The sequence below is a fragment of the Garra rufa genome, chromosome 24 (genome assembly GCF_049309525.1).
Source record: "Garra rufa chromosome 24, GarRuf1.0, whole genome shotgun sequence".
NCBI lineage: Eukaryota > Metazoa > Chordata > Actinopteri > Cypriniformes > Cyprinidae > Garra > Garra rufa.
In genome coordinates, this window is record NC_133384.1 from 32,899,493 (window position 1) to 32,912,788 (window position 13,296).

Sequence of the window (13,296 nt, forward strand, 5' to 3'; positions counted from 1 at the left end):
TTAATTTAATAATTTCATTTAACATTTAATTTTTATTTATATATATATATATATATATATTTTTTTTTTTATTTTATTTATTTTTTTTATTTTTTTTTTTAAATCTGACACCTTTGTTTTTCTAAGACTAATTTAAAAACTACCAAGTTTTTAATTTAACTTAATGTAACATTTTTTTTTTTACTTAAAAAAAAACAAACATTTAACTTCTGAACATCTGAATTTAACAACTACCAAGTTTTAATTTAATGATTTACCTGAACAATTTAATACATTAATAATCTTAATTAATTAAACATTAAACATTTATTATAACCTTTTTTTATTGTTTTTTTTTCTAAAAAAAAAAAAAAAAAAAAAACATCTGACACCTTTGTTTTGGTAAAACTAATGTATCAACTACCACATTTTTATTTAATTTAATTTAAGAAATTAATGTAACTTTTTTCCCCTTTTTTTGTTTGTTTCTGCTGGAAAATTTTGACACTTTTGTTTTGCTAAGACTAATTTAACAACTACCAAGTTTTTCATTTCAGTTCATTTCATTTAATAATTTCATTTAACTTTATTATTATTTTTTTTTATTTAAAACAAACATTTGACACCTTTGTTTTGCTAAAACTAATTTAACAGCTACCATGTTTTTTAGGTGATTTTTTTTTTTACTGCATTAATATGCATTAATAATCTTAATTAATTAAACATTAGACATTAATTTTAACCTTTTTTTGGGTGGGGGCATCTGACACTTTTGTTTTGGTAAGACTATTTCATCAATTACCAAGTTTTTAATTCAATTTAACTTAAGAATTTAATGTAACTTTTTTTAAATTCTTTTTTCTCACTCTTTAGCATTTTAATACTATGAAAAAGTATAACTCCTCTATGGATCATCAGCACATCATACACTTCATGGCAACCTCAAAACTTTTCAAAAAACATCATAATCTCACCAGCGCAAAAAGAAATAGCTAAAGGAAAGAGATAAAAATAAAGCATGTTTATATGAATTTCCTATTTGATTATATTCCCCCCCGTAGGCTGTAAGTGTAAGCACTTTCATGCGCCAAGTTTGATTTGATTTCTGCTTGAGGCTTCCTCTTATTTTTTCTCCAGGAGCTGGAGTTCTCCAACCTCTTCGCGGTTCTCCACTGCATCCACGCCTTCTTCGCCGCCAAAGTGGCTTGTTTAGATCCCATGTTCGTGAGCAGCCGAAACGCCGCCATGGCCCCCGTGGTGTCGGCCACTTCCACCTTAACCGCCCCGTCACAGATATCCAAACTCAAATACGCGAGCTGACAGACTCCACTGACCTATCTTCTCCTTCCAGACTTTGAAAACGTAGGATGAGAGGAACTTTGACGAGTGGACGTCCACTTCAATTCAAGTATGTAACATTAAAAACCTCGCTATATCCTCCAGAGGGGAAACAGACTCAAACGCAAGCCATTATGCGAGCGGATGAATTTCGAACATTTTAGCATTACGTTTCCAGCTGAAAATGTTTCAGCAGGTCATTAGAAAGATGGACTTCTTCCCTTTGATATTACGATATATCTGTTTGCATTCAACTGATATTAACATTTCTTTGTGTATACTTTTAGGATATTATTTAATCTGGTTATTGATCGGAATGGACCTGTTGTGAAATTGCCATGAAGTGCACCATGTTCTTAAGCCTCTGTTGATGCGTTTTCTCAAATGTGACCCTGAACCACAAAACCAGTCATAAGGGTTTTGAAAAAGCTGAATGAATAAGCTTTCCATTGATGTATGGTTTGTTAGGATAGGACAATATTTGGAAAATCTGGAATATATCTGGAGGTGTGCAAAAAATCCAAATATTGAGAAAATCACCTTTAAAGTTCTTAGCAATGCACATTACTAATCTGAAATTAAGTTTTGATATATTTATGGTAGGAAATTTATAAAATATCTTTATGAAATATGATCTTAAGGGGAGACACTGCAGGCAAAAAAAAAAAAAGTTTTTTCATGCACCTGTCAAGTTTGAGATTTTGGGCTTTTTGGTGTTTCATAGTGTTTTTTTTTTTCAGACTAGTGGAAAGAAAACATCCAAAAGACACTGTTAAGTGTTTCTTTTGTAGCACTTTATCTATTTGTGTCAATAGATTTCAATTACAGTCCATATTTTTAAAGGCCGTTTTGTCTAAATGAGATTTTTCTTCTACACTGAGCCATTAATCTCCACTTCAGTAGCACTCACACACACCAAACTTTACATTTTAATTCCGGTCTATGTCCTGAAGGTTTTTACAGAGGGATTTGTTCATATATAATTTGCTTGATTTGATACATTTTATTCCCCAAAATTTTAAAAATCTATCGTTTTCTGCCTGTCCTAAGTATTTTCTAAATTATGGAGTGACAAAATGAGATACCCAAAATTCCTTCTGTAAAAACATTTGACTCTAATATGCATTATTTAATTAAATATGCCCTAATATGCATACATTTCTAGTACAAAAATCGAAACACTGGATGAAGTCAGTTTCAAAATTGTTTAATTTTTTTGACATATTAGGTGTCATTTCGTCACGACATAATATAGAAAAAACGGAAAGAACAGACAGGAAAGACTATTTTTTTTTACCATTTCTTGGGGAATAAAATGTATAAAATTAAGCAAATTATATATGAACAAATCTCTCTGTAAAACCTTCAGGATATAAACAGGAATAAAAATGTCAAGTTTGGTGTGTGTAAGTGCTACTGAAGTGGAGATTTATGGCTCAGTGTAGAAGAAAAAACTCATTTTGAGAAAACGGCCTTTAAAAATATGTATTGTAATTGAAATCTATTGACACAAATAGATAAAGTGCTATAAAAGAAACACTTAACAGTGTTTTTGGATGTTTTCTTTCCACTAGTCTGAAAAAGCACTTTATGAAAAACCAAAAAGCCCAAAATCTCAAACTTGATAGGTGCATGAAAGTGTCTCCCCTTCACATCCTAATGATTTTTGGCATAAAAGAAAAATTTATCATTTTGACTTAAGGCTGGTTTTGTGGTCCAGGGTCGCAAATAGTTAACCAGAATCAAACCAGCCATCTTAAATATATATTTACACAAAAACAAATCTTTTGAATGTCTGTTAGAGATCCAATATTGGCAATGTGGTCCAGAATGTTTTTAATTCGCATTAATTGAACATCAGTTTTTAAATCTGTAAAAAAAAAAAAAAAGCTCAGTGCTGTAAAATGGCGCCCCGTCTGACTGCCTAGAGAAACACTGGAGAATGTGGGTGTTATTTTCATATTCCTATTTTGATACTTTAGTAAAGGTTGAATCATGTAAGATGAACTGGAATTGTATGAAGTGACTGTATGATGCACATTTGAAATTTCTCAAGGGAACGACGTATTTGGTAATAATGAAGTGATTGACTTTATTTTTTTATTTTCATTGTCTCGCAAATATCTTAGATACATATATTAGTGCATAAACATTGGTCATTTTGCAAAGTCAAAATATGTCATCGTGTTAACCTGATAAAGTCAACATGAAATAAAAACAGACCCTATTTACTTTACAACAAGGTCCTATTAGTTAACTTTAGTAATGCATTACCTAAAATTAATTACAATAAGCAATTTATACATACATATATATATATATATATATAATGTTGAAATTAACATTTAGTAAGCGTATTAAATTTGTATTACTTCTGAACTAATGGAACCTTATTGTAAAATGTTATCATTCAAATTAATTTTCTTTTGCATTATCCATCAACGAACATTATTGCAAAGAAAAAAAAAATTACCTATATTTATAAAGAGTATGTGGGCTATTACACTGCAGTTCATAAGTGTTTTTTGAATAAGTTTCCCATTTGTTATATCATCAAAAATACAGATTTTTTTTTTAAATTGCTCCAATTTTTTTATATACATTAAAATGTAATTTATTCCTGTGATCAAAACTGAATTTTCAGCATCATTACTCCAGTCTTGAGTGTCAAATGATCCTTCAGAAATTGATTTATTATCAATGTTGAAAACAGTTCTGCTGCTTAATAAAGTAATATTTTTTGCAATCTTTGATACATTTTAAAGGATTCTTTGATGAATAAAAAGTAAAAAGAGCAGTGTATCTTTCTTTCTTTTTTTGAAAGAAATTAATACTTTCATTAACTAAGGATTTGTTAAATTGATAAAAGTAATAATAATAATTAATAATTGAATAAATGCTGTTCTTTTTAACGTTTTATTTATAAAAGAATCAGTCACAGTTTCCAAAAAAATATTAAGCAGCAAATATAGATAATAATGATAAATCAGTATATTAGAATGATTTCTGAAGGATCATGTGACACTAAAGACTAATGTAATGATGCTGAAAATCTAGCTTTGTATCACAGGAATAGAATATATATTATATATATTTAAATAGAAAAACTAATAGTTTAAATCGTAATAATATTTCACAATATTGCAGTTTTTTTCTGCCTTTTTGACCAAATAAATGTAGCCTTGATGAGCCTAAGAGATGTAAAAACATTGAAAATCTTACTCATCCTAAACCTTTGAACTGCAGTGTAGTTCAGATCATCAGGTAGTTTAGACCATTTTTTAGGTAACTGCTGTGCTTATATATATATATATATTTTAGTGGTGGGCCGTTATCGGCGTTAACGTGCTGCGTTAACGTGAGACTCATATCGCGCGATAAAAAAAATATCGCCGTTAATCTATTCTCAAAGTTGGGTTGGGAGCTGGGTCTAAACTACGTAAGCTGTGATGACCTTCACCTTGATAGTTTAGCGCGGATGACGTATATCTAGTTGAATTGCAATGTAGGGGGCGAGAACGGATCTTCAACTTCTGTGAAATTACCACATCAAATGAGACGCGCAGACATGGATGCAGTTATGAAGCCGCTTCAGGGCAGGTGCGTGCGTTGCTAGACCCTTTTTACTGGGGCACGTGCCCCAGTGAAAATCTGCTGTGCCCCAGTAAAATCTCAAGTTTGAGTTATAATTTACTTTGATAATCCCGAAATAAAGACATTAAACTATATGCAACAACTGAATTGACGCTTCTAAAAGCAACGCAGTTTATTGGAAGATGCACGCAGATAGGCTATCCATACCCGCGCGCCTGTATATTTTACTGGAACGCGCACGTCGTACAGCCTTTTGCGCAGAAGTACTTGGTTACACAAGTTTGTATAGTTAATTGTGTTGTAAATGCAATTGTCAAGCAGTTTGTAATGCATTTTGGAAACAGGAGATGAGCGCCTGGTCTAATGCGCCACCTGGCTTGAGAAACCCGTTCTCAAAGACTTACTTTTAGTCATTATTTGGGTAGCACACATATTCTGAATGCCTTCAGAAGAATTCAAATTAGCCATTTTAATCTAGATTAATCTAGATTAATTTCAAGATTTAATCTAGATTAATCTAGATTAAAAAAATTAATCTATGCCCACCACTAATATATATATATATATATATATATACACACCTTATATATACCTTATATATTATTATATATATATATATATATATACCTTATATATAAGGTATATATATATATGTGACCCTGGACCACAAAACCAGTCATAAGGTTAAATTTTACAAAACTGAGATATATACATCATATGAAAGCTCAATAAATAAGCTTTCTATTGATGCATAGTTTGTTAGGATAAGACAATATTTGGCCGAGATACGTCTATTTGAAAATCTGGAATCTGAGGGTGCAAAAAAATCAAAATACTGAGAAAATCACCTTTAAAGTTGTCCAAATTAAGTTCTTAACATTGCATATTACTAATCTAAAATTACATTTTGATAGGTTTAGAGTAGGAATTTGACAAAAATTCTTAATGTAACATGATCTTTACTTAATTTCCTAATGATTTTTGACATAAAAGAAAAATCAATAATTTTGACCTATATAATGTATTTTTGGCTATTGCTACAAATATACCCCAGCGACTTAAGACTGGTTTACTATTTTAAATTGAAATAATATTTCACAATATTACAGTTTATTATGTATTTTTGATTTTAAAAATGCAGCTTTGTTGAGCATAAGAAACGTCTTTAAAAATCTTACTGACTCTCAACTTTTGAGCGGCAGTGTAAATGGTTTCATGTTGACTTTAAAATTTCTCCAAACTGTACATATTTAAGGCTGCTGTTATGATGCTGTCATTTAACGCATGCTAGTGTCATGAACTGACATGTAGAAATAATATCTGTTATCTACATTATGGCCAAAGCTTGAAATTCAGCTATTCAACTTAAGACATTTCCTCATGCCTCATTGTACTAAAAAATACATTAGCTCCCTTAACCACCACCTTGATTCAACTTTAAAGTTTTTTTTTTTTTTCCTTATTTTGTAATATTCTCCAAAATATTAACCATTTATTGCCCACCATGCTGCCACCCCAAAGTTAAGACCCTACGGATGGAAGAATAAATGTGGTTTTATTGAGAAGCACTTTTGCGCCATTAAATCAGTCTTATTTTTCTGTCATAACCCCAATGTTGAGCGTTTAGTCTATGCAAAAAGAGAGATTTGTGATTTACCCCAGGCTGGGATATATTTGGATAAAGACGGAAGTGGAAAAGCAGAGGCTGAAAAGCACTTTTATTTTTAGCAAATTATGGTTTGTTTTAATAAGGATGTATAGTTAATAAAGATTTTATAATGTGACCTGAGAGTTTTTATTGTTGTCCGAGATGACATGCGTGGTGATATTGTTTCTCATTTTTAAAGCTAATGCATTTGACTGATGTTTAATGCACACTTTCTACACCCATTACACTATTGTGCAATAGAAAAAGCAACTTGCATAAAATAGTACATTTTAATTAAGCCCTGAGCCTAAAAGGGGCGATTTTTGTGGCTTTTAGTCCATGTCTGTGTGATACCGTACTTCGAAAAAAAAGATCAAATTCATTTTAGCACATGTAAATTTAGAGTCTTCCTCTTTTAGAAAAAAAACGTATTATTATTATTATCATTAGCTTATTTTTTTTAAATTTCTTTGCAAATTGTGGTTTATGTGGCATAACAAAGGCTTTTTAAAATAAATGTTTCCAACCCTAATTTATTAAAACACATCTCATGGAGTCATTTTAGTTTTGGAAGCCCATTTCTGCCACTAAATAAAAAAATAATACATAAAAAAAGAGGTAATTTTTATTTATTTCTCTGAGTTGTGAGATATAAACCTGCACTTCTGAGAAATAAAGTCACAATTGCGAATTATAAAGTCAGAATTTTGAGATATGCACAATTCTGTGAACATAGTCTCTTTTTTCCCCTCAGAACTGGACTTTGTAACACGCAATTGTTTATATCTCACAATTGCGAGAAAAAAAAAGTCAGAATTGAGAGATACAAACTCAAAATTGTGAGAAAAAAAAGTCAGAATTGTGAGATATAAAAAGTCGCAATTACCTTTTTTATTTTTTATTCAGTGACGGAAACAGGCTTCTATATTTTAGAAATAAAAATAAAGTTTAAAAAAATTAATAAAAAAATTAAATTAAAATGAAAAATAAAATAAAAATAAAGTTAAAAATTATAGAATAAAATAAGTTTAAATAAAAATTAAAATAAAAGTAAAAAATTATAAAATACAAATATAGTAAAATTAAAATTAAAATGATAAAAAAAGGAAAAAAATTATAAAATAATTTTTTTTTATAAAAAAATCAAACAAACATACACACATATGTATAAATATAAACACAAACATATATTTACACACATTATATATATATGCGTGTATATAAATGTTTGTGTGTGTGTATGTGTGTGTGTATATATATATATACACACACATTTTTACGTTTTTGTGGCACTGAAACTCATTTGACAACACCACCAACCAGACGTTGGCTATAAATATATTTAATGAAAAGATGGTTGAGAAACAAAGCATCAAATTACAGTCAGTGATACACTTAAAAGACAGGAAGCATCTGTAGGAAATCATGCTGTGGAATCAGATCTCTTGAAACTTTCTGACTATCACAAACTCGACGGACAGGCTGCTCTTACCTTGAGAAACAGTCAATAAGCAATATGAAAAACAATAATAAAAAAAATGTACTACATGATGCTCTCATGAAGAATCTGGATGTGCTGTAGTATCTTCTCTCAATATTTCAAACACTTTGACTGAAAATAGTCATAAATGATATTATTTTACAGGAGGGAAATCTAACCTATTAAAGTTCTTGTTTAATAAAATATTAGACTTAGATGTGTCATCCTGCTGTCTCAACATCAAAACACATGAACTTTTCTCTTTTATGAGTTTTAAGTCATTTATAAGTCAAAGCTGGTGCAATACTGTTCAAAAAAGATGAAAATATTGTTTGTAGACTGTGCTGGTGTAGATCTATTAGAGATACTGTACCTTAACCTGTAAGGCCAAATATGAGAAATCATTTTGGTTTTTAATTTTACATTATAGTTTCCTCTCACCATTATTTTATAAATACTAGAGGATTTAGGCAATGACTTAAGGTGCTTAAAGTAGCTATAAAATCACATTTTTTGTGGCTTTCAGTCCATGTCCTACTGTAATCAAATTCATTTTAGCACATGTAAATTTAGTCTTCCTCTTTTAGAAAAAAAAAACCCTATCTTTTTTTAGCATTTTTTTTTTTTTGCAAATTGTGGATTATAGCTGTAGCATAACAAAGGCTTTTTAAAATGAATGTGTCCAACCCTAATTTATTAAAATAGATTTCATGGAGTCATTTTAGTATGGAAGCCGGTTTCCGTACTGAAAAAAAAAAGAAGAAAAAAAAAAAACATTGCAACTTCTCACCATTCTGACTTTTTTTTAAATAATATTTAATATACTCACACTTCTAAGAAATAAAGTCGCAGTTGTGTTATAAAGTCAGAACAGTGAGATATAAACAATTCTGTGAACATTTCTCCTCAGAACTGGACTTTGTAATTCGCAATTGCGAGAAAAAAAGTCAGAATTGGGAGTTTATATCCCGCAATTCTGACTTTATAACTTGCAATTGTGCGTTTATATCTCACAAGTCTGAGAAAAAAAAAGTCAGAATTGTGAGAAAAAGTCTCAATTACCTTTTTTATTTTTTATTCAGTGGTGGAAATGGGCTTCTATATTTTAGAAATAAAAAAAATAAAGGTAATAAAAAATAAAATAAAAATAAAATAAGGTAAAAAATTATAAAATAAAATGTATAAGTTTAAATAAAATTTAAAATAAAGTAAAATATAATATATATATATATTAAAAAAAAGAAAAAGAATTAAACATTTTTTTTTAAATAACGTAAAATAAAAAATAATTAAACTAAATAAATAAAAAATTAAATGTAAATTAAAATAGTATTCAGATTAATATATATATATATATATATATATATATATATATATATATATATATATAGCACTGCTCTGAAAAAGCTGCACAACAGGTATGTACATATATTTCAGAACACAAAGCCATTTTAATTATACAAAATATCCTGTGGTTTCCTAATGCATCAATGACTGTTTTCAGGCTTTCATGATTGTTTTATCAGTCCCTGAGTGATAAATTGGATCTCAACATCCTATCCTATACAAGGAAGAACTCAAATGAATCTGGAGGACTTTTGTGGAACAAATCAGCAATGCACAACCATCACCAAAGACTAAAAACAGTAATAGTTGCACCACAAAATATTAAGAACCTTTCAACAGAATTATGTACATAAAGTCAGTTATTATTTAGTACTACACGTGACCCTGGACCACAAAACCAGTCTTTTGAAAAACCATCTATTTTTCTTTTAGGCCAAAAATCATTAGGATATTAAGTAAAGATCATGTTCCATGAAGATATTTAGTAAATTTCCTACCGCAAATATATCAAGATTTAATTTTTGAGTAGTCATATGCATTGCTAAGAACTTCATTTGGACAATAATATTTAGATTTTTTTTTTTTTAGATTCCAGATTTTTAAATCTTTGTATCTCGGCTTATTTATTCAGGTTTTAGATGTATAAATTTCAAAAAACTACTTATGACTGGTTTTGTGGTCCAGGGTCAGATATGTTGTGCCACATAGCTTCATCAAGGCAGTACTATAACAACAAAATGCAATTTTTATGATTCGGAAGAATTAAAAAAGATAATTCTTCAAATTTAAAATTCAAAATGATAAGATTTTTCAGATTTTCTGAGGGCTGTGTGAACATACTTCAAGTCTTTTTCTCAATCTTAATCTGTCTCTGTGTATTTTTTAGGAAAATGTGACAAACACGACAACTGTTATTCTATTATATTCCATTTCAGAGTAACAAAATCCTCTACAATCGACTGAAGAACTGAAATTAAGCCACAGACTTCTTATGCTGACAATATATTGCAAACAAGTTGTTACGACAGTGAGAAACCACCGATTACAAACCGACACAAACAGTGACGTCTCTTACATTTTATGATCACAAGCAGAAAAAGTGGAGCGTTAGGTCTTCAGGTCGACTCGAAGACGAAAGGAACAACCAAAAAACAAATTACATCATCTATCAAGTGACGGCTCAACATCAGCACTTACAAATGTGACTAGAAAAAAACAGAAATGCAAAAAAACATCTCTAGATGAACTTCACTAAAACAGTCCAAAGAGATATATATCGAAAGCATTAGCATCATAAACAGCGAAGAATCAATCAGAGAAGGCAAAAATCAATCCCGAGCATTTCGTTCTCCCTACAATTATTAAAAAAGAAAGAAAGAAAGAAAGAAAACGTTCATTACTGGTTTCATCAAACAGCTGGTCTTACAATACAAGCCTGTGAAAAAGAGCTTCCACCACATCTCAATACAAACAAGGAAGCGTTTTAAACCCCCAAGGTCCTCCGAAGTGAAAAATCACATTCGAAATGTGAATATTACAATATTATGAACAAACACAGCAAGCACAATCAAATCCAGAGTCTCTCGCGAACGCAGCGCAACCCTGTTTAAATCTTTTAAATTATGCTACATTATCCAAAAAAACTATGAAATTGAGGGTCAGAAGTAGTCTGAGAAGAAAACCACCACCACCAGCATTGATTAATGCTTTTACGGGATGTGCACGTGTTATTTCTCGCGGTAGTACAGCAGGTAGGCCTTGAGCGACTCGGGCAGCGGCAGACTGAGGATTTTGTCTCTCAGGTGGTTGACCCGTGGCTCCTCGGGCTTGACGGGCTCAATGTCTTTCTCCTGCTCGTCCTCTTTGCTCTCCTCCTCGATGCATTCATCCTCTTCGCTGTCCATGGGTTGAGGAATCAGCTGGTTGCCCACAAACACGTAGGTGTTGATGCGGCGGCGACGGCGGCATCGTCTGCGTTTGCGCTTTTGGGACGACCGCTGAGTGTTGTTGCGAGCCGGGTGCTCCTCATTGGTCAGGTTGCGGAGGGTCCGACGAATGTAGATGCGTGACAGGTCCTGTAGACTCCTCACGGACAGTGGCGCTGATAAATAGACACACACCATAATGCTAGTTAACGAAAGGGTTCACAACTTATAATTTCTGCACAGGAGAGACTTGGTTTTGTTTAAAAACAAAAGGAAATTTATATCGGCTATCGGCCAAAATTATTTGAAAAATATCGGTATATCAGATATCAGCATAGTAGTTCTAACAAATGCATTTTTGCTCTAAATTAAATCAAACTTGTTGTTTTTTTTTTTTTTTTAATACATTTTTGCACCGGAGAGACTTGGTTTTGTTTAAAAACAAAAATAAATAAATATCGGCTATCGGGCAAAATGATTTGAAAAATATCTGTATATCAGATATCAGCATTTTAGTACTAACAAATGCGTTGTTGCTCAAAACTAAATCAAAGTTGTTGTTTTTTTTATAATTTCTGAACAGGAGAGGCTTGGTTTTGTTTAAAAACAAAAGGAAATATATATCAGCTATCGGCCAAAATGATTTGAAAAATATTGGCATATCAGATATCGGCATATTAGCTCTATCAAATGCATTTTTGCTCAAAACTAAATCAAAGTTGTTGTTTTTTTTTTAATTTCTGCACAGGAGAGACTTGGTTTTGTTAAAAAACAAAAGGAAATATATCTCGGCCAAAATGATTAAAAAATATCGGTATATCAGATATCGGCATATTAGCTCTATCAAATGCATTTTTGCTCAAAACTAAATCAAAGTTGTTGTTGTTGTTATAATTTCTGCACAGGAGAGACTTGGTTTTGTTGAAAAACAAAAGGAAATATATATATATATATATATATATATATATATATATATATATATATATATCGGCCAAAATTATTTGAAAAATATTGGCATATCAGATATCGGCATATTAGCTCTATCAAATGCATTTTTGCTCAAAACTAAATCAAAGTTGTTGTTTTTATATTTTCTGCACAGGAGAGACTTGGTTTTGTTAAAAAACAAAAGTAAATATATCTTGGCCAAAATGATTCAAAAAATATCGGTATATCAGATATCGGCATATTAGCTCTATCAAATGCATTTTTGCTCAAAACTAAATCTAAGTTGTTGTTGTTTTTATAATTTCTGCACAGGAGAGACTTGGTTTTGTTGAAAAACAAAAGGAAATATATATATATCGGCTATCGGCCAAAATTATTTGAAAAATATTGGCATATCAGATATCGGCATATTAACTCTAATCAAATGCATTTTTGCTCAAAACTAAATCAAAGTTGTTGTTTTTATAATTTCTGCACAGGAGAGACTTGGTTTTGTTAAAAAACAAAAGTAAATATATCTCGGCCAAAATGATTCAAAAAAATATCGGTATATCAGATATCGGCATATTAGCTCTATCAAATGCATTTTTGCTCAAAACTAAATCAAAGTTGTTTTTTTTTTTATAATTTCTGCACAGGAGAGACTGGGTTTCATTTAAAAACAAAAGGAACTATATATATATATATATATATATCTCGGCTATCGACCAAAATGATTTAAAAAATATCGACATATCAGATATCGGCATATTAGTTCTAACAAATGTATTTTTGCTCAAAACTAAATCAAAGTTGTTGTTTTTTTATTTCTGCACTGGAGAGACTTGGTTTTATTAAAAAACAAAAGGAAATATATCTCGGCCAAAATGATTAAAAAAATATCGGCATATCAGATATCGGCATATTAGTTCTAACAAATATGTTTTTGCTCAAAACTAAATTAAAGTTGTTGTTATTTATAATTTTTGCACAGGAGAGACTTGGATTTGTTAAAAAACAAAAGGAAATGTATATCGGCCATCGGCCAAAATGATTCG

At 30.5% G+C, this 13,296-nt stretch overlaps 2 protein-coding genes across 2 annotated transcripts in view; one reads left to right on the top strand and one right to left on the bottom strand.

The window, feature by feature from the left end:
- Positions 1-5,481, top strand: part of LOC141300493 (gamma-1-syntrophin-like) — a 53,326-nt gene extending 47,845 nt beyond the window's left edge. The window contains exon 18 of the mRNA XM_073830782.1: positions 1,117-5,481. Within this exon, the coding sequence (XP_073686883.1) occupies positions 1,117-1,299 (183 nt within the window). The 3' untranslated portion in view covers positions 1,300-5,481. The remainder of the gene's footprint in view (positions 1-1,116) is intronic.
- A 4,811-nt stretch (positions 5,482-10,292) lies between these two features.
- LOC141300288 (protein-L-isoaspartate O-methyltransferase domain-containing protein 1-like) lies at positions 10,293-11,509 on the bottom strand. Its single transcript, XM_073830607.1, has one exon. The coding sequence runs from the start codon at positions 11,507-11,509 to the stop codon at positions 11,114-11,116; it is 396 nt and encodes a 131-aa protein (XP_073686708.1). The 3' UTR covers positions 10,293-11,113.
- Positions 11,510-13,296: the final 1,787 nt, after the last annotated feature.

Coding starts and splice junctions, on each gene's coding strand:
- LOC141300288 (XM_073830607.1), bottom strand. CDS start 11,509: ATGGTGTGTGTCTATTTATCAGCGCCACTGTCCGTGAGGAGTCTACAG.